Source organism: Hippoglossus stenolepis, chromosome 20 (assembly GCF_022539355.2).
Source record: "Hippoglossus stenolepis isolate QCI-W04-F060 chromosome 20, HSTE1.2, whole genome shotgun sequence".
NCBI lineage: Eukaryota > Metazoa > Chordata > Actinopteri > Pleuronectiformes > Pleuronectidae > Hippoglossus > Hippoglossus stenolepis.
In genome coordinates this window covers 11,931,241-11,949,491 of record NC_061502.1, presented here as the reverse complement: position 1 = coordinate 11,949,491, position 18,251 = coordinate 11,931,241, and the positions used below count along the sequence as shown (strand labels likewise).

At 40.5% G+C, this 18,251-nt stretch overlaps 1 protein-coding gene across 1 annotated transcript; it reads right to left on the bottom strand.

Annotated features, from left to right (window-relative positions):
• Positions 1-1,228: 1,228 nt before the first annotated feature.
• Positions 1,229-10,324, bottom strand: gata4 (GATA binding protein 4). The gene is made up of 6 exons (XM_035144175.2): positions 9,604-10,324; positions 4,575-4,741; positions 4,353-4,478; positions 3,957-4,038; positions 3,622-3,785; positions 1,229-3,487 (listed from the first exon to the last, which is right to left on the bottom strand). The coding sequence occupies exons 1-6, from the start codon at positions 10,118-10,120 to the stop codon at positions 3,362-3,364; spliced, it is 1,182 nt and encodes a 393-aa protein (XP_035000066.2). The 5' UTR covers positions 10,121-10,324; the 3' UTR covers positions 1,229-3,361.
• Between the last annotated feature and the right edge of the window lie 7,927 nt (positions 10,325-18,251).

Sequence of the window (18,251 nt, the reverse complement as noted above, 5' to 3'; positions counted from 1 at the left end):
CTAAATTGAAAAAACAAACAAACAAATAAATACATAGGGAGAAGTGCCTATGTATAATTTGAGTACATTTCAGTTAGGACAACTTACTTTACTAAAAGCATTTCATTCACTTATTTCCTGTGTTTCATCAAGATGTACCTCTCATCCAAAAAGCTTCCAAAGGACTAGTGGGAGGTTTCAGGTATTTAACCTCTCGAGAGTTTGCCTATGCTGAATGTGAGCTAAGTCAAGCTGTTTCATTGCCAAGTAGCCCATCAACCAATCAGCAGAGAACCATCCAGGATGTTTTGACCATGAACAGCCCGTGTTTGGCTAGAAACATTAATCCATGCATGATAAAGCTGGTTCGGAAAGCTCAGGAGTGGTGGAGTGTGTACAGAGTAAAGACGCACATTGGTTTTGTGAGATGCTGGGGATTCAAAGGAAGCAAAGAAACTCTCTTCAGGGACGTCAACTACAGCCAAGTAGACTGTATAAATCTGACTGAGAACCATGAGGAATATGTCACAGCAGCTACAAAGAGAACTGATCTCAATCATTTGTGTAAAAATCTGAGTTAACGCCTCTTGAAATTGGTGAATCTGAGTTTACCATTGATGAGCATCGTGCAGGAACAGGACTGGAAGAGTTATTTCAAGAAAATGCACAGCATTTATGAAAGCAAACCAGAGGACCTGCTCAATCTCTGCTGTCAGAAAAAAGTTTTGATGAACATCTAGAAAGCGGGAAGGCGTACACACTCGATCAAACTTTTGGTTTCAGCGTATCCGACGCCGACCATGATGAAGTTCATCAGGGGGAAGCTGACGGAAGAGTTTAACCGGTGTGCCGTCCAGCTCTTCATCAAAGATATCGTAAAGTTCACAAACGAGTATTTGCACATCGGGAGGATAGAGTTTCCGGAAGAAGAGTAAAAAGGACAAAAGCTGCTCGGTAACTAAACACAAGGAAGTTAACACAAGACTGACGATTCAACAAATCTTTGGCATGCTTGTAAAGCAGGATGATTGACACCAAGTTTGTAAAAATCTCTGTTTTAGTGACTTAAAATGGCTTTCGTGTGTAGACGAGAGGCTCAAATACAGAGGGAAAAGTTTGTTGTATCCGGATCAGTGTGGACAGAGTGATACAGCCACTTTAGGAATACTTCAGTGTTTGTCTAAAAGCAGCTAAAGGGATATCAGGTAGCGTTAGCACAGACTGAGAAACACACACACACACACACACGTTTGTCTCTCATTGTGTCTTTACTTACAATATATCACAAATGTTGTATTACACAATTATACTGGAGTGGAGTTTTTCTTTACATACACGCTCATATGCTTATTTAGGTAAATTACATGTGGCAGAATCCCACATTTACACATGTTGCCTCCATGCTTGTCACAAGCAAATTCAAGCAGTATCGCTATCATACTGTAAACTTCTCCTTCATATAGTTTATCAAACAACCTTGATATATATATTATAGATGATTATTAGATGATAATGTGGTTTGAGTTGTGTCTATAATAATAAATAGATGGAGGATTGTTTATCTTGGAAAGGCTCTAAACTGTTTAGGAGGCTCCTCATGTGGATGCACTATTGTACTTGAGTCAGCAGAGGGAGCTGTGTGACAGTCCATCCACATCATATTGGTCATGTGCATCTTTCATATTAGTTTTTCATGTATCTTTTCATACAGTTGACAATACTGATGTGTTGTTTTGTACTTTACATCTAAAGGACAAAGGCACAAAGTGAAGCTGATCCAGTCCACCAGGGGGCAGCTCCTATTGCAATGAGTGGGTCATGTGTTCTTTTTACTGAGGGTCACATTATCACTGGTGTTGAGGAGTGATGGATGTCAGGAGCAGTTCTCTTCGTTTCAGTATTTTTTTAAGAAATAACTCTGATCTGTTTGTTTATCTAAAAAGTCTTGCTGTGAAATTTTAATTAGACTTCACTGTCATTGGAATTAAAGATATATAATTAAACCTGACTGTTTTAGATTATCTTTAATAAACCTAATCACACAATGTTTGGCCATGTTTGTGTTTTCTTAGTGTGGAGGTAAAAACTGCTAAGACTTTTGCTGCTGCCCCAATACAACTGAGGTGCTTGAATAAAGTAAAATTCTACATGTAAAAAGCTCCACAGCAACATGCCTCGCAAAAAAACAAAAAAACAATGCACTAGTTTCTCTGGAGAATTACACAAAGTCACATAGAAAATACTGAAAACCGAGGCGTGTGGATTATTAAAGCAACACTATGCCATTGTTATTGAGCAACAGCGCCCTCTGCAGCCATGGGCGGGGATTAATTCTGTTGGGCTCCATGTCTGAGCGATTAAGTGGTTTTCATGTAGAGACAAAGACTGCGTAGTCCCACTGACCGAACTGAAACACAACTGAACAGTGGATATTACCCATGATCCCCGGCTTCCTGAACCAGAAGCTGCTTCTGTAACAAATTCACCAAACTCTGTTGAGAATTGTTCATATTTTAAACGTTTCTTTGCTGAACATAGAAGATAAACACTGTTTTTTTTTTTATTACTTCTCTGGAACTTGCTGGACCTAATTCTGGCAATTGAAGCTGCGACTAGTTCCACACTTCTCATAGAAGATCATAACCGCTCACCAAAGTTAAATAGAGCAAGAACAGATGTTTGGGGTGAGGAGTGAGAATTAAAGTGACAACATTCTCCCTATTCCAAGTCATTGAACCTTTAAAATCAGTTTAAAGCTGCTATTTTAATGTGAAAAAGTTGCATAGTGTTGCATTAAGTTAGCAGCACATATGTTGTGTCCCATCCTGAGACAATGCTATTGAGTTCAGACATCTTTTACAAATGTACTACTCAGGTAAGTGTAAAAAATTGACCGTATGTGGTTGTTACTTTTCTTATTTATAAGAATTGTCCATGGTGCTAACATGTCCTGCTGTAATTCATTACTTTCATTTCTTTGGGAGATTGTCCTCAATATTATCCTCAAAATGAAAAAATCGATTGAAATAAAAAGAACTCAGTGAGATAAAGTCTGACCATTACTGTTATTTGTCACTGGCTTATGTCACAGTTTGTGTCACACACTCGCATGGCGAAGAAACCTTTTGTCTAACAAAGTTGCAGTTTTTCACATCAAAAGTTGCCGTGTGGATGGAATCACAGAGCTGCTCCTTCATAACTGTCAAACTCCATCCCGTCAGATGTCCATCTTTGTAGCGCCCTCCATTTGTCTGTCTCATATCTTTGCACTGTACAAACAGGCAATGTGGAATCATCCGCATCCACAGCAGTGGTCCACGTTCCCAGCACTCTTGTTATGTCAGGAGAGTTAAAGATGAGTTGGTTCTGGGTTGTAAGTCTTCTAAGCCAGGATTAGGCTGCTCCACGGCTCAGCTTTGGATCCAGAAGATCCGCTGTGGCCCCCGGGGGACATCTTGAGAGGAATGGCTCCACCTTGAGCTGCCATGTAGGCCGGCAGTGCTGAAATCTATAGAAAAACAGAAGAAACTGATTAGACGACCCATACAATTAGTCCACACCACTAACATCCACGTTTCCTTTCCAAGATAGGAAAAGATTAGATTCAATATTGTAGATTTTGTTTCTTTCTCAGCGTCTCACCTGTGAGTGTGCGCTGTGGTGTGTGAACAAGCTGTGAGCCTCCGGTTCTGTCTTTATCTGACGAGGCTCCTCTGTGCTGCCGCCGCTGCTGATGCTGATGCTGCCGGTGGCGTGGCGGGGAGTGCTGCCAGGTGTGACTGGAGTCCCCTCACAGCCTGGAGTCCCTGTGAGGCACAGAGTCATGGTCATGTCACGTGTATAGTCAGAACACACGAGTGGGCCTTGAGACAAGAAATACACACTCAACCGGTAAGAGCAATAACGGAGGGATCTAAATGTCTGCAGGGATTTTGACTCAAGGTTTATTTAAAATCCATTAAATCATTGAAGCTCACCGGTTTGGGACTTGTTGAGGTTCTTGGGTTTGCGTTTGCGGGTCTGGATCCCTTCTTTCTTCATAGCCAGGGGTCGTGGTACCTGTCGAGACACCAGGGCGAGGGGAGAACTAAGTGAAATCTGATATCAAGTAAAGTTTTATCTGCTAATTTCTTAAGATATCGTTTTAATGGATTCCTGTCATCCTAGTGGTCTAATCGTTTTTTTAGGGATGACAAATTTTAAAACCCTGCAAACGCTCTAAGAAAAACGGAACATTACATGATTTACTTATCTTCTGTTAGTTATATTATTATTGAATGACATGCACACATTCACCAATATGATGCCTAAAAAATGACAGGTTTAGGGTCAACTAAGAATATGTCTAAAATATGTGATCAAATCTCTCTTACCCCGTGGAGTTTCATGTAGAGGCCACAGGCGTTGCAGACCGGCTCGCCCTCTGCGTTTCGTCTCCACAGGGTGGTGGTGGTGGTGTGACAGTTGGTGCAGGACAGGCCCACCCTTCTCGAGGCAGACTGATTAAAGTAAAGAGAAAGAAGACGGTGATTCATTTGTCACAAAAGAAAATGTTTGTGAGGAACGAGCTGATTGTGAGTCTGGCTGTCACGCACCAGTCGTCGCTGGGGTTTGATGAGGGGCCTGTTGATGCCGTTCATCTTGTGGTACAGACCGCAGGCGTTGCACAGGTAGTGGCCGGTGCCGTCCCGCCTCCAGAGGGGGGTCGACATCGCCCCGCAGTTCACGCACTCTCGGCCCTCAGCGAAGTCATCGAACAAATCTGATCAGAGATGGCAAGTGAGAAATCAGGTTAGCTGAGGGAAATGTTCCTTTTGGTTCATGGAAAATGTACTGAATATCTTCACCGGCACAGAGGATAAATCAGTCCAAGATTTAAAATCCTCTTAATCATTGTTTAGTTGCCTGTTTTTACACTTGATTTCTCTAAAAAGTATTATAGTATTGTATTTGACTTTTATTTATATTGAGCTCCTTTTACTTTATAGCATTACTGAGCTGACCTGTGCCTCTCGTCCCACAGTTGTCATTGTACCATTGACCCTGTGTTAACTTACATATGGCAAATAAAACGTGAACCATGGAGGTTATGTTTTCACCCCAGTCCGTTTGTTCGTGGGTTGGTTTGAGTGATTGTGAACAAGATTATGTAAAAACTACTTGACGGTTTACCACGAAAATTGGTGGACGTTTGTGGTACAGATCAGGGAAGAACTAATTAATTTGTGGCGCGGATCAGGGGGCGGGCCGAGGATTTTTTTACACTTTCTTTAACATTTTGAGATTTTTCCAACATTTTCGTTGAATCTCAGAGAATAATTCATGGTTATGGATGAAACATAAAGCAGGCATGTTTACGGGACTGAAATCTGGATCCAGTGAAATTAAATGTGGTTTCAGAAGGGGACTGTTGGGTCTTGGTGGAAGTCTGCGCTCCATGGTATTACTTAGCAAACCCTCACTTCATGAATCCAAAGAATTATATCCCTTATGCTCAGATAAAATGAACTTCCAATTGGACTCGTGCCACAGACATTCTTTCCTGAGTCTCTTTAATAAACAGTCCCTGACAGGCTGGTTATATGGTACAGGGACATCTCTACACCAGCAGGAGGCGCAGGCCCACAGTTACAACAGGCCCACACAACAGCAGCCTGGATTCCCCCCTTATCTCCCAACTCCCCCTGCAGATAAAGAGCAGGCTGGAAATAGAAACGGAGTAGCGCTCCATCGTATTCAAATAGAGACTCTGTGTATGTCACATCTCCTTCTGCCTCTCAGATAGCACGGCATCTGATGAATGTAGTCGTCACTCTCTCATCTGACACATCACAAAGTATCTCCACAGAAACAGAGCAAAAGACGTCAATCTGCGTCGCTCTTTTGCCAAAACATAGCTTGAGAAACCGAAAAAAACGTCAACGTAAAAATGTACATTTGAGTGGCATCCCAATGTGTTTTTTACCACACACTCCACTCTCCATAATTACTCCTCTTCAGAGAGTGTAAACCTGGCTGCCATCTGCTCCTCCAACGGTAACCGAACTGATACACAACCGCACGCAGGCCTCCACCAAGGCCGAGGGCCAAACAAGACACAGCGGGGCAGGCTAACCTTGAGCCAGGCAGCAATTGTAGCCAACACAACGCATCAACACGGAGACAATACACAAAGAGACAATGACCGCAGCGTTCCACATCTATCTGAACAGAGATTTTATTTTTTCCGCTGTACAAATGTCATTGTGTATCTTCTATCAGATACAGGCCGACTATCAGGGTGCAGTTTAAAAACAGCCACGCTAATGCTTTAGGAGACCAAAGGTGAACGTGGAGTGAAAGACTCAATAGAAGAGTCACTGTCTGTACAGGGTTTTTTTTTATCATGACCATTGTGAAGTTAAGAATATGTTTCAGTGTAAAAGTAAGACAATGTAAATTTTATACTTTTAGTACATTTCAGGTTGGATTGTTGTACTTTTTCCTCCACTACATCTGATGGCTGAGGTCACACATTGTTTGGGATAAACGTAATTTACAAACATGTCATCAAAATATCAGAAATTACTTCATTTACTAAACCAATAGCTATTATACGAACTATTTAAAACACTATATCAGTATACTGCTTTCACAATTTAACACCTAGAGAGGCCATTTTCAAGTAGCTAAGTTAATTTACTCAAGAACTGTACTTAAGTACAAAGGTAATGTATTTGTAGTCTGGTGCATTAAACTGTACATCAGAGGGAGATATTGATGTATTCTTTCTCCAAAAATGAATGAAATAATTTTTTACTTAAAATAATATCTTTTTACTCCGCTACTTTAGTTGCTTTGCGAATTGAGATTTTACACATGATGAACCTTTAAAATATAACGCGACCTTTAACATTAAACTGCTGCTACTAAGAGCAAAATTTACTCAGTGTATCAGTAATAATCTAATGATAAAATCTATAGTATCACTTTTACTGTTGATACCTTTGTTAATAATATCGATAAATAATTAAGATATATTATATATTAGAGGCACTTTTCTTGTAATGGGAATTATAATTTTTAAAGCTAAGTGTCATCACTTTTACTTATGTATTAAAACTCATACATATCAGAGTCATAATGCATTTTAGAAACTAAAATAATGTGTTATCCAAAAAAGTATCATAAAAAAGCTTTTCTTCTCATTGAAGGAATTATTTGCTTGTTGACATTTACAATTTAAGACCAATTGTAGAAAAAATTATATAGAAAAGCTAAAAAAATCTAAAAAAAATGTGTCCCCCCCTGAAACTAACTTCACAACCAGCTTTTAACTAATTTGCTTATAAACCATTGAAGTAGTTGTGATGTTTCTCTGGAAACGCAAAATGTACTATAAAAGAAATTAAAGCTATTTTCCAAAGCAAGAATTTAAGTTCATGTATCAGGGTAAATAAGAATTCGATTTTTTATGTAATTAATATTAAATTCAAATATAATAATGTATTTATTATTAAAATAAAGCCAATTGTGATGTTATTTTTCCTTCTGTCATTGACTCAGAGGAAAAGTTACATTTCCGTTCTTTTCACCAACAAAAGAGACTTTCACTTTATGACTGACTGCCACTGAATGAATCGCTGATGTTTGATTTCATTTGACATTGTTATAAAACAATGTGATGCAGTCTCTGTATCAATAAACAGGAGCAATCAGTGAAGAGGCCACACTGTGAGTTCAGCGTGATCCTAATCAGATGAAGAGGTCAGATTGGATCAATGCTCTTTATCTCTAATAGCTGATGTTTCTTCATCAAACAGTTCAAGGGGACGACCTTGTAGATGTGACCGTTAAAGCTGTTCACATAATCAACACACAGGTCACACATTAATGGGCAGGGAGAAAGAGCAGCTAATAGCAATGAATGAGGAATTAAACTGATGTAAATTGGATGTTAGTGAAGTGATACTTCATTGGAAAAAACAGTCTTAGATAAAAGATGCAGGGATTGAAATGGTTGAGGCCTCATGCAGCAGCTGTAGAGAAACTCAGGTCAAACTAACTCCCATTTGATTAGTTATGTGGACGACACAAGATGCAAGTCAAAGCATCGGAAAAGAACCTGAGTAAAATCAATGCATTGTGAAATCGCTGTGATCTCATAGGGTACATAGGCCAAATTTACTTCCAGCAGGGACTTAAAGTCAGATGTGAGCTTCGGGTGCAGCCCACTGTTAAATAACATATGTGTATAATATGAAATGTATTGAATCCTCAGTAAAAGAAAGGGCGGCTGATCTCTACTGATCCACAGGCTCATGACACAGCTCATAAATTATAATCCTCATAAACAGTGCTATCAATTCAGTTAAATATTAATGTGTATCACTTCAATCACTTTGATTCAGAAAAATGTTTATGTTAACGTTTTACTCAATTTAAACATTCAACAATACACTTTAATAAACCCGACAGGTTAAATTACTCTATAACTCCACATCTATATAATCTAATTATAATATTCCAATTTGACAGATTATCTATTTGATTGATAACAGAAAATAATAATATAGTCGAAACAGAAATTAAAATGTTTATATTTGAACATATTTAAATGTTTTCTTTCATCAGTAGGCTAAGAGTATTAATTTTAATTAAATCAGCTACTTAATGTTGCTTTGAGTTTAGACAGAAAAATTATCTATTTAGTTAATAAAAGTAATAAATGTCGAATTGTATGCATTGTATTGCTAATTAAAAGTGTTGTTTACGGTCACAATCAAAATGTTTTCTAACTTTTAGTTCAGGAATAAGAACAAGATTGTTTGAGTTCTTCGATTTGTTTTCCCGATAAAACACGTAATGAATCCATTTTATACAAAGTGATGTTCAGACTTTAATTGTTCTCTGACCCAACACTATAAATATTTATTATAAATAATTATAATACTATGAATCACAGCCTGAATAACTTTCTTAAATTCGTTATGATGTTATTGAGGGTGTAACGAGTTCAATATAGTAAATGAAAGTCTTCCTCATTCACATAAAAATAAATAAAACGTAAAGATAAAATTTGCATTATGAGTCAATGACGTATAATCAATTAGTATTTTTTTATCTGAGAAAATATAAATCATACAATCTATCGTGTTATATTGCTTTATTGTTGTATTTTTACCTATTTCAGGACTTTAAGATAATTGCAAAATAGTGGTTCCCTGTCAAAGCCTCAATCTTTTGGCTTAAAATTTAGAGATTATTTCAGCAACAGGCAAACAATTTCTCATAATTTTTTTTATTCACTGCACTAATGCATGTCAACATTTTGAGATGATTTCTGCAGCAGAACCTGGTTTTTATTTCAAAATAATAGTGATTCAGACTTCCGTCTCCTTCACGTGTGTTTGCATGGTCAATATTGCATCTAAATTAACTCCTGACAAATCCAAATAGCAAAAAAAATGATTTTAAGGTATTTCTTTCTCGTCTGGAGCAGATAGTTGGACGTTTCGTATTTTTTCTGGATGTCAGATAAGTTCAAACACATATTATTGCGGGAAATGCAGAATATTTTCAGTACGACTCTTGTATATAAAAATATGCTGAAATAAAAACTGCATTTATTTTCCGGCTGCTCACCTATGTTCGGATGCCGTGTTGGAGTAGCACCGGCCTGGAGACCGTGGAGGACCTGGCTATCGAAAGCGGACGCCGGCCACGACCCGCCCATGTTCGGGCTCATGTAGGCCGTGTACGGGCTGTGGTACGACCCGCTGAGGCCCCGGGCGCCGTAGTGCTCCCTGCCGTTCGCGGAGATGTTTAGCGGGCTGGTGTAAGAGGCTGCCGACTCCCGGGCCGCGGCCACCCCGGAGGACATAGGTGGGCTGGTGGAGAAGGCGAAGCGCGTGGACACCGGGGAGTGGTTGTACGAGGGCACAGAGTCTACGCCCGGCTGCGCCCAGGCGGAGTGGCTCGACACGGGGCTGCTCTGCTGCGAAACACCGGGCGTCTGGAGGTAAGGCAGCGCCGGGATCATGGGGGTGACGACCCGCGTCGTGGGCACATAAACCGGGGAGGTGCCCGCCGAGGCGTTGTGCAGAAATCCGGCCTCATAGGAAGGGGGTCCGTGGTTGGTGGTCATTATGCCCTGGTACATATCCTCTCCTTGAGGCTGCACATCCGTGTGGATAGATGGAGGAATGATGGATGCTTTTACGCACGAAATGACCGAGTGTTAACGCAGAAAATCCACAATCACCTGTGGTCCCTGTAAAAAAATCTGATGTGTTGTGGAGTCAAACACAACATGCGGAAAAGTAAGAGGAAAGTGAGAGAAGAGACATGAGAGGAGGAGGAGGAGGAGGAGTGAGTGACTTCAGCTTGTGATCAAGATCCAGCTGTTATCATCTCTCTCTCTCTCTCTCTCTCTCTCTCTCTCTCTCTCTCTCTCTCTCCCCGATGTTTGATCATTTCGACTTTCAGAATCGATTAACCAGATTGCAGTCTATTTTTATTTTAATCCAAATATCTGAGGTGGATTTGATTGATGCTGATTGATAACGAGAAAAGACAAATACTTTCGTATAAACTGGCTACAAATCAAAAAAAATTTAGAAGAAAAGAATCCCCATGATGTTTTGGGGTTTTGATAATAATTTTGAGCTTTTTCCTTTTTTTTTATTTACGAGTTAAATTTACGAAAGTTTTCTTTTGAGTTATATGTCGTGTATCTCTCTGTTCTTTTCAATTAGAGGTTGTAAAAACAGATACATTTTTATTTCTAAATGATGCTGTTCATTACTCGTTTTTTTTTACTAAATTGATAAATATCTAGTTTGTTCCTGACTCGTCAGTGTTTCTTGTGTGTCTGTTGCGATCCCGTTTTGGCCTCTGGTGGTATTTGAAGTCATAATCTCATAGAGTTGTAAAAACATTTCTCCCACTAACTGAGAATAAAACCACTGGTATATTTTACAAGATACATTTGATTATGAACGAAGGTTTGATCAAGTGATCAATACATGTTTGACCTATAGATTATAAGCACGTGGCCGTAAGCTTATCAGTTTTTAAACCCTTTCAAAGTCTCAATAATCGGGGAGAGCAACTTATCTCATCCGATAGAAACAGGCCTGTGTGTGTTGGATAAATATTCTACACATTGATAGATATTTTCGAGGAACACTGCAGTAAAGATAACTCTCTGCATGTGTGGATATATCAGCTGTGACCTGCAGGATCTGACGAGTCGTTATTACTGGTTTGATTCGTCTGGTTTGAAACTTCTTCACCACAGTGTTGTTGTTTTTTTTTTTCTCGTCGTGACAAAGATGATGAATGGCGCATGGATGCTTGACGCCTTTAGTCGGATTTATACCTGTCATCAACACCAGTGAAACGTAAACACACGAGGCCATTTCATTGTGCAGCCACTTCCCACTGACAGCCTCCCAGTGAATTATGTGACCCTGCACAAGCTGCCAATAATGCGTGTGTGAGAGTGTGTGTGTGTGTTTGTTTTGTGTGTGTGTGTGTGTGTGTGTGTGTGTGTGTGTGTGTGTGTGTGTGTGTGTGTGTGTGTGTGTGTGTGTGTGTGTGTGTAATGTAATATATGTAATAATTGCATTATAAGCATACAGGCCTATTCAGGTTGCTCTGTAATGCCACTGGAATAAAAAGGATGAAACATAAAATACACAAACTTAGGAAAGTTGAACTTTAACAAGGCTGTTCTCTCACACTAATAAATGCTTTTAGAGTTATATATGTTTCCAATCTCAGGTATAACAAATAACTTTCCCTGCGATTCTGTTCCATCGGTTCGTATCCCTGTGTTTTATGCCATTGCAGTCCCCAGCATGTTAGCTTGATCACAGCTATGATTTCCAATGTCTGCTGCGAAAGGGACCTATTGAAAACTAAAACCAAAAGATGTTACCAATAAAATCAAATAATAAAACCTGATTAATGTAAGTGTCCTATAAGAAACACACCCTTTGCCTTCTTTACAACCATTTAAACTCGGGTTGGACAGTTTGCTCTTTGACCTTCCAGGGTCCTGCAGATGTAAATTTCTCTGTACATTTTTAACTCAACCTTTGCCAAGGAGGTTATGTTTTCATCTGCGTTTGTTTGTTTGTTTATTGGTTTGTTTATTTATTAGCAGGATTATGGTAAAACTACTGGACAGATTACCACGAAACTTGGTGGAAGGATGCGATAGAGGTCAGGAAAGAACCCAGATCCAGGATTTTTTTATTTCTAAATTAATAATGCAGAGATCTTGATGAAAAAAATAACTATATTTCTATCTATCTATCTATCTATCTATCTATCTATCTATCTATCTATCTATCTATCTATCTATCTATCTCGGGTGTGCAGAAATGGGGAACTGTCATCAATGTGTAACTGCAGGCTGATTACACATCCACCAATTGCCGGCTAATAATATGTCGTTCACCTGCGAGGGCGCAAAGTTGGACAACAGTCAGAGGTGATTCATGCTTTTATGGCTCCAGTTAATGTATAGAAGGTCAGACGGTGCAGAGGAGATGAATAGAACAGTATTGTTCTATCTGAGAGAATAAAGGGTGAACAGTTTACAAAAATACAGGGAAAAATCCGAGTTCATCCTCTTCTCTGTTATTCTACTGTACAGTGTGTGTTTTGATTTGTGTGTCAGAACATGCCAGGCTGTATCACTGACAGTGACAGAGGCCAGAGCTGTGTGTGTGTCTGTCTGTGTGTTTATAACCGTGATTCTTTGCAACTGTGTGTGTTTGCTGTCCGTGTGTATGAATGAGGAGGTGTTAGGTGAGGGACCAGATAGAGATGCTGGAATGTGGCGGACAGCAGCAGACTGTTGCAGAAGAAAGTGTGTGCGTGTTTTTGCGCGTATGCATTTGTGTGTGTGTCTGTGTGTGTGTGTGTCTCCAATTCCAAACCAGGCACCAGGAAAACTGTCCCCGTCCTGGCTGGGGCAGCGGCTCAATCATTTGGGGTCGGTGACTTTCTTTGGCCCTTCTTCCTCACACACACACACACACACACTGAGGCTAGTAGACTCCTGGCTCCAGGAAGAAGACTTCAAATAGAGGAGCAGGAAAACCCCAGGAGGCAGAAGACCCTGTTAGCAGAGATGAGGGAAACACACAAACACACACACACACACACACACACACACACACACACACTCATGTCACTCAGTCGTACTCTTTGGTATTCTTCGTTTTGCAGACTGAGCTGAAAGTCCTCTTTCTTTTCTCTCTCATCTTTTTCTGAATCAGCTCTTCCTCGCATTAACTGTTTTATCTGATCACCACTGATCATTGAGGATTCACTCATGTGATAATGTGAAAATGTGAAAACAGTGCTAATCAATATCACCTCACAGTGTGTGAAACCAGCTCATAAAGACCCATGATTACATCTGATGACTCACACTCTACTCGCTTTTGTTCTGTTTATTTAGTTTGGTTTGACCTCATTGACTTATTTTCTTTATTCAGTCAGAACTTCAAATCAGGTATTTTACAATTTGAGACAACATGTGTTCATGGCACATTGTTTTATTTGTTATATAAAAAAATATCTAATTTGTCCTGGAATCAATTGTAAATGTGATTGTCCCCCTGGTTTTATAGCTTCTGGATGATTTTAGTGACAAGTGACATTGTTTTTTATTGTTTGTTTCATGCACAGTATTTTACTGCTGTCTTTAAATTAAATTACTCAAAGTGTGTTTTTCCTTCATCATACTCCGTTTGCCCCAGAAATTATAACAGAGACAGACAAAGCCACAGGTAAAGCAGATATGACGCAATTAAAATGGGATCAAAATGAAACGTCCTGTTACCTTGAATAAAATTGTGGATTTCTCTGGATTTGAACATTGTTGGAAACATTTTGGGTGATGTAAGTACAGAAGTCAACAAAATATATAACATAGGTCTGAAGAAGAATTGAAAGATTGTTATTTTTCAGTCAGGAGTTTGCATGCTCTCTCTCGCTGTGCCTGCGTTCGTTCTTCTTCCTCTAAACTTCCCATAGGAGCATGTGAGCGTCCAATTAGTTGTTTGTCTCTATATGTCAGCCTTGCGATAGACTGGTGACCTGTCCAGGGTGTACCCTGCATCTCGCAACATCAGCTGGGATTAGCTCCAGTGCCCCCCTCGACCCTTTTAGGATAAGCGGTGCAGCTAATGGATGGATTGTTTAAACTCTTGGCTTACTTGACATTAAAGCTGAGTTTGAGGGTAGGATAAGTCATTTATTGCAATTAACCGACATAAATTCAATTAATTTAAATACACATTTGCACCCTGGTCTCAATGAGGTACTACAGTACATATATTTATATAGCATTAGTGATAATTTGATTTATTGAATAGGCACAAACTTCTTGTAGGATCATACATGGGGATTTGTGTGTTATTCTATGGTATCTGTGTGTTATGCTTGTGGATTAAGTGTGTTTGAGCAGGTAAGGTCAGGGAGTCACACCGGGGAGACACAAGTCCTCTCAGCAAGACACACACACACACACACAATCACACACACACACACACACACACACACACACACACACACACACACACACACACACACACACACACACACACACACACACACACACACACACAGCTTTAACCAGGAGTGTGTTTTTTTGAATAAATTATTAACTCCTCGGTTGCAGGTTCTCATGTGTCGGGCTCAAGGGCTGAATCGGACTCTTGGTTCACACTGTTTGAAGAGCAGCGCAAACACATCAGCCAACACTCAATTACACATGATAAGAATACAATTATCAAAATATCCTTTGTTCCCCGTGGTGTCCAAAGTTTGTAAAGCTACTTAACCAATTCACAAAAAACAAACGTTTGAATATTTCTTTGACGCTCGTATGCTAATATTTGAAATTCCACTCCTGGGTGTTGCTCGCTCAAAGAGCTCAGCTATAAAGTTAAGAGAAATCTGAATGAAGTTCTGTAGTCGGTCATGCAAAGCTCCACAACCAGTCTGGTTGGCCTAATATCTCTTAGCGGGACATCCCATGATACTAAGAGTGTGTGGGCTAAAAGCTATAGAGCTAATTTATTTTTAGCAGTGAAGACTCAGGGATGCCAGTACCTCTCCCTGTGATAAGAAGTGGCCAAAGTCCGCAGGCAAGAGAAGGTCTGAAGAACAAATATGGAACACACACACACACACAGTGTTTAATATGCTGATACATGGGACTGAGCTGCAGTGGGATGTGACGGGCAGATGCAAAGCTGTTTGCTCGTACGTGCAGGGGCAGGTCAGGGGTAGGATTCAGGTTAGGCAAAGGTGAGGTGACATCATCACCACAATGGATTGAGAGGTCTTCGAGGAGTTCACCCAGAGTTCACGCAGAGACGGTTAAAGATGTGACACTGCGGCGAAAAAGTTGTAAGAAGATGCAGATTGGGAGGGAGAGAGAATGAGGATTGGAAACAAGTGTGTGAACGTTTTTGTCAACGTCAAAAACCCTTTCCTCCTGTCCATCATAAGCTGCCTCCTCCCGCTCTGAAAGCACTGAAAGAGAAAACAAAAACACAATGAGGAAGCCAGAGGAGAAAAGGTGCCTCAATCCAGGGACTGTCATAGCTCACAGGCCAGATAACAGCAGGAATATTTCAGTTTGGACAAAGAGAGGCGGGGCTGCGGGGAACAAATTGGTTCAAGAATGAAAAAAAAAAGGAGTAGAAAGAGGACGGGGAAAGAGAGAGGGAATGTCAGAGAGGAGGAGAAGGGAGATGCCACCAGACAGGAGGAGCAATGGAAAACAAAAGAGGCTCCACGCTCCGCTCTGTCTTATCTGACTGAGGGGTCTTATCCACCGCTGGCTCTGTTAGTGTAACCCCTTTCCCTCCGCTCCATCCCTCCCTCCCTGCTGGACGACCGCTCTCCTTCCACCTCATCCCTCCATCCCCAGCCCCCCTTCCACCATGCTTGCTGTGGACCCCGTTATCAGGCCAAGGCTGACGTCAGGGGGGCCCGCTGGTGCTAGGGGGGCCGGAGACGGAGTCTGATAGCGCGGCAGAGGCTGCCTCCGCACAGGCTGTGGGAACTGCGGGCCCAGCCCACCTCGACCCAGTGGCCCCGCACGTCCACCACCAAAACACACACAAACACAAAGAAATAAATGTGCGGTTAATTTGTCAAATCGCACGCACACACTTTTTGTGCATTTGTGGTGTTCTGTACATCTGGGGAGAGTTTCTACAATTATATACGTACACACGATGGGTATTTTTCATGGTGAGATCAGTATCTTCACTTCACACATCATTAAGGAAACTCAGTTTAAAGGACCAACATTCAACTTTGGCCACTAGGGGCCTCTAAATTAAAACAATACCAAAAGACCTAGTTTGTTGACATCGTAAGGCAGAGTGGGATCATGGGAGTTTTTGTCATCACCACTATTGCTGATGAATGAATTATCTATCTGACATGCAGGCACAAATCCTGTTCACAGATGATGTAATGAATTAAAGTTTTATTCACGTTACACAGCAAACAGCAATGAATAATCGGTGATCGATACGGAATTATTTTTAATATTAAGTACACAAGTCAAAAAAATACATAACATAGGTCTAGATTTTCTAGTTTTTAAACTTTTTAATGAAGGATTGTTACATATTGTGTTTTTTACCTTTGAAATTGAATAAATAAAAAATTATTATTATTAATTATAAAATTAAAAAATCCCTGCTGTGGCCCTGACACAAATCCATGTGCATCTCTCCACATCCTGACTGATAAATCTTGCACAATTCAAGAGAGAAATGTGTGGAAATATGACAAAAGTTCAATACATATCGATATATTGCTCGTGCACTGTGTAAACATGGGGGACGAGGTGAAACACATCATTGATTTGTAGAATGTTTTGCTTTGTCTGTTCTTTGCTCATAAAGTTCAAAACCACAACCTTTACTCAGGAGCAAAAATCAGCCTCTAGACCTAAAGGAAATATGAATGTGTCATTTATCATGATAGTTATTGATATCGACTGATAGTTAAAATGTTATCTTGTTAACATTTTTGGCTCTATCGCTGAGCCCTATATGTGCATCTATCTCAGATATGAGCATTCTCCACTTTCATAGACTGGACAGTCTATTTGAGCCTCTGTAAAACAAACGCATTGAATCACAGAAAATATAACTGTGGAGATAATGAGCTGTTTCTAAAAGTCCTAAATAACAAACATCTCAATAGAAGTATCTTCTCATCCACTTATGGAGCAGCTAAACTGTTGTCTTATTTATTATCTCCCATTAATCTTAAAACAATATTTCCATCATGACTGACTTTCATTTGACAAAAATAACATAATGTCTCCTCAAACCCCCCCTCAACCCCCCCTCAGCTTGTGACAGCTCATCGAGAGGGAAGCTGTCGTTTAGGTCAAAGATGAAGCAGCGGTTATTTTTTTGTGACACTCGTCGTCAGCCCATGTATCTCCATAAAAAAGCTGCGGCTGCGGGCGGTTGACAGATTGTGATGTCAGGGTCGGTATTAGGCCATGAAACATTAATTCACTGAAGGGGGAAAAAATCTGGGAATTAATTACCAGAGACTAGGTTAAGGAGGCACTTAGCCCTGAGTGGTGGAATGGCTATTGTCATGTGTTTGTGTGTGTGTGTGTGTGTGTGTGTGTGTGTGTGTGTGTGTGTGTGTGTGTGTGTGTGTGTTGGTGGGGGTCAACAGGTGCAAGTTTGATCTGTGGGGAGTGAGTGGAGGTCTGCAGCAAGCTGGCAAGTTTCACATCATTAGTTGCAGGTGCAGCACTCCCAAAAACGGCAAACACACACACACACACACACACACACACAACCTTATTAAATTATCATCCTGCAACATCAGGGTATATCCACAAAAAGCATCCGTCTTGACTCCCGGCTGTGACTTATTTATAGTGAATGGGAGTGAAATAAAGCATCAATCTGCCACTTACACACACACACACACACACACACACAGATATATATTTCCACATCTTCCTACGTGTGTGTCAGATGTTTGTGGAGATGGATCTGTCGGATGGGGAGTGGAGACACACTTATCAGTGTGTTGTCCTGGATAAGGTGGAGAAGATTTGCAATGGTTGCGGTCGGTCAGTCCTGGATTTCTCCTTTGTGTGTGTGTGTGTGTGTGTGTGTGTGTGTGTGTGTGTGTGTGTGTGTGTGTGTGTGTGTGTGTGTGTGTGTGTGTGTGCTGCTGTCTCTCTCTCTGTCTGACCTCCTCTTGGC

What these genes read in the sequence shown, in the direction of transcription:
- gata4 (XM_035144175.2), bottom strand. Translation starts at nt 10,120, where the DNA reads ATGTACCAGGGCATAATGACCACCAACCACGGACCCCCTTCCTATGAG. An exon ending in AACACGGCATCCGAACATAG is followed by an intron (nt 4,742 to 9,603) that starts GTGAGCAGCCGG and finishes ATCTCTGATCAG; the next exon opens with ATTTGTTCGATGACTTCGCT. An exon ending in TCAAACCCCAGCGACGACTG is followed by an intron (nt 4,479 to 4,574) that starts GTGCGTGACAGC and finishes TACTTTAATCAG; the next exon opens with TCTGCCTCGAGAAGGGTGGG.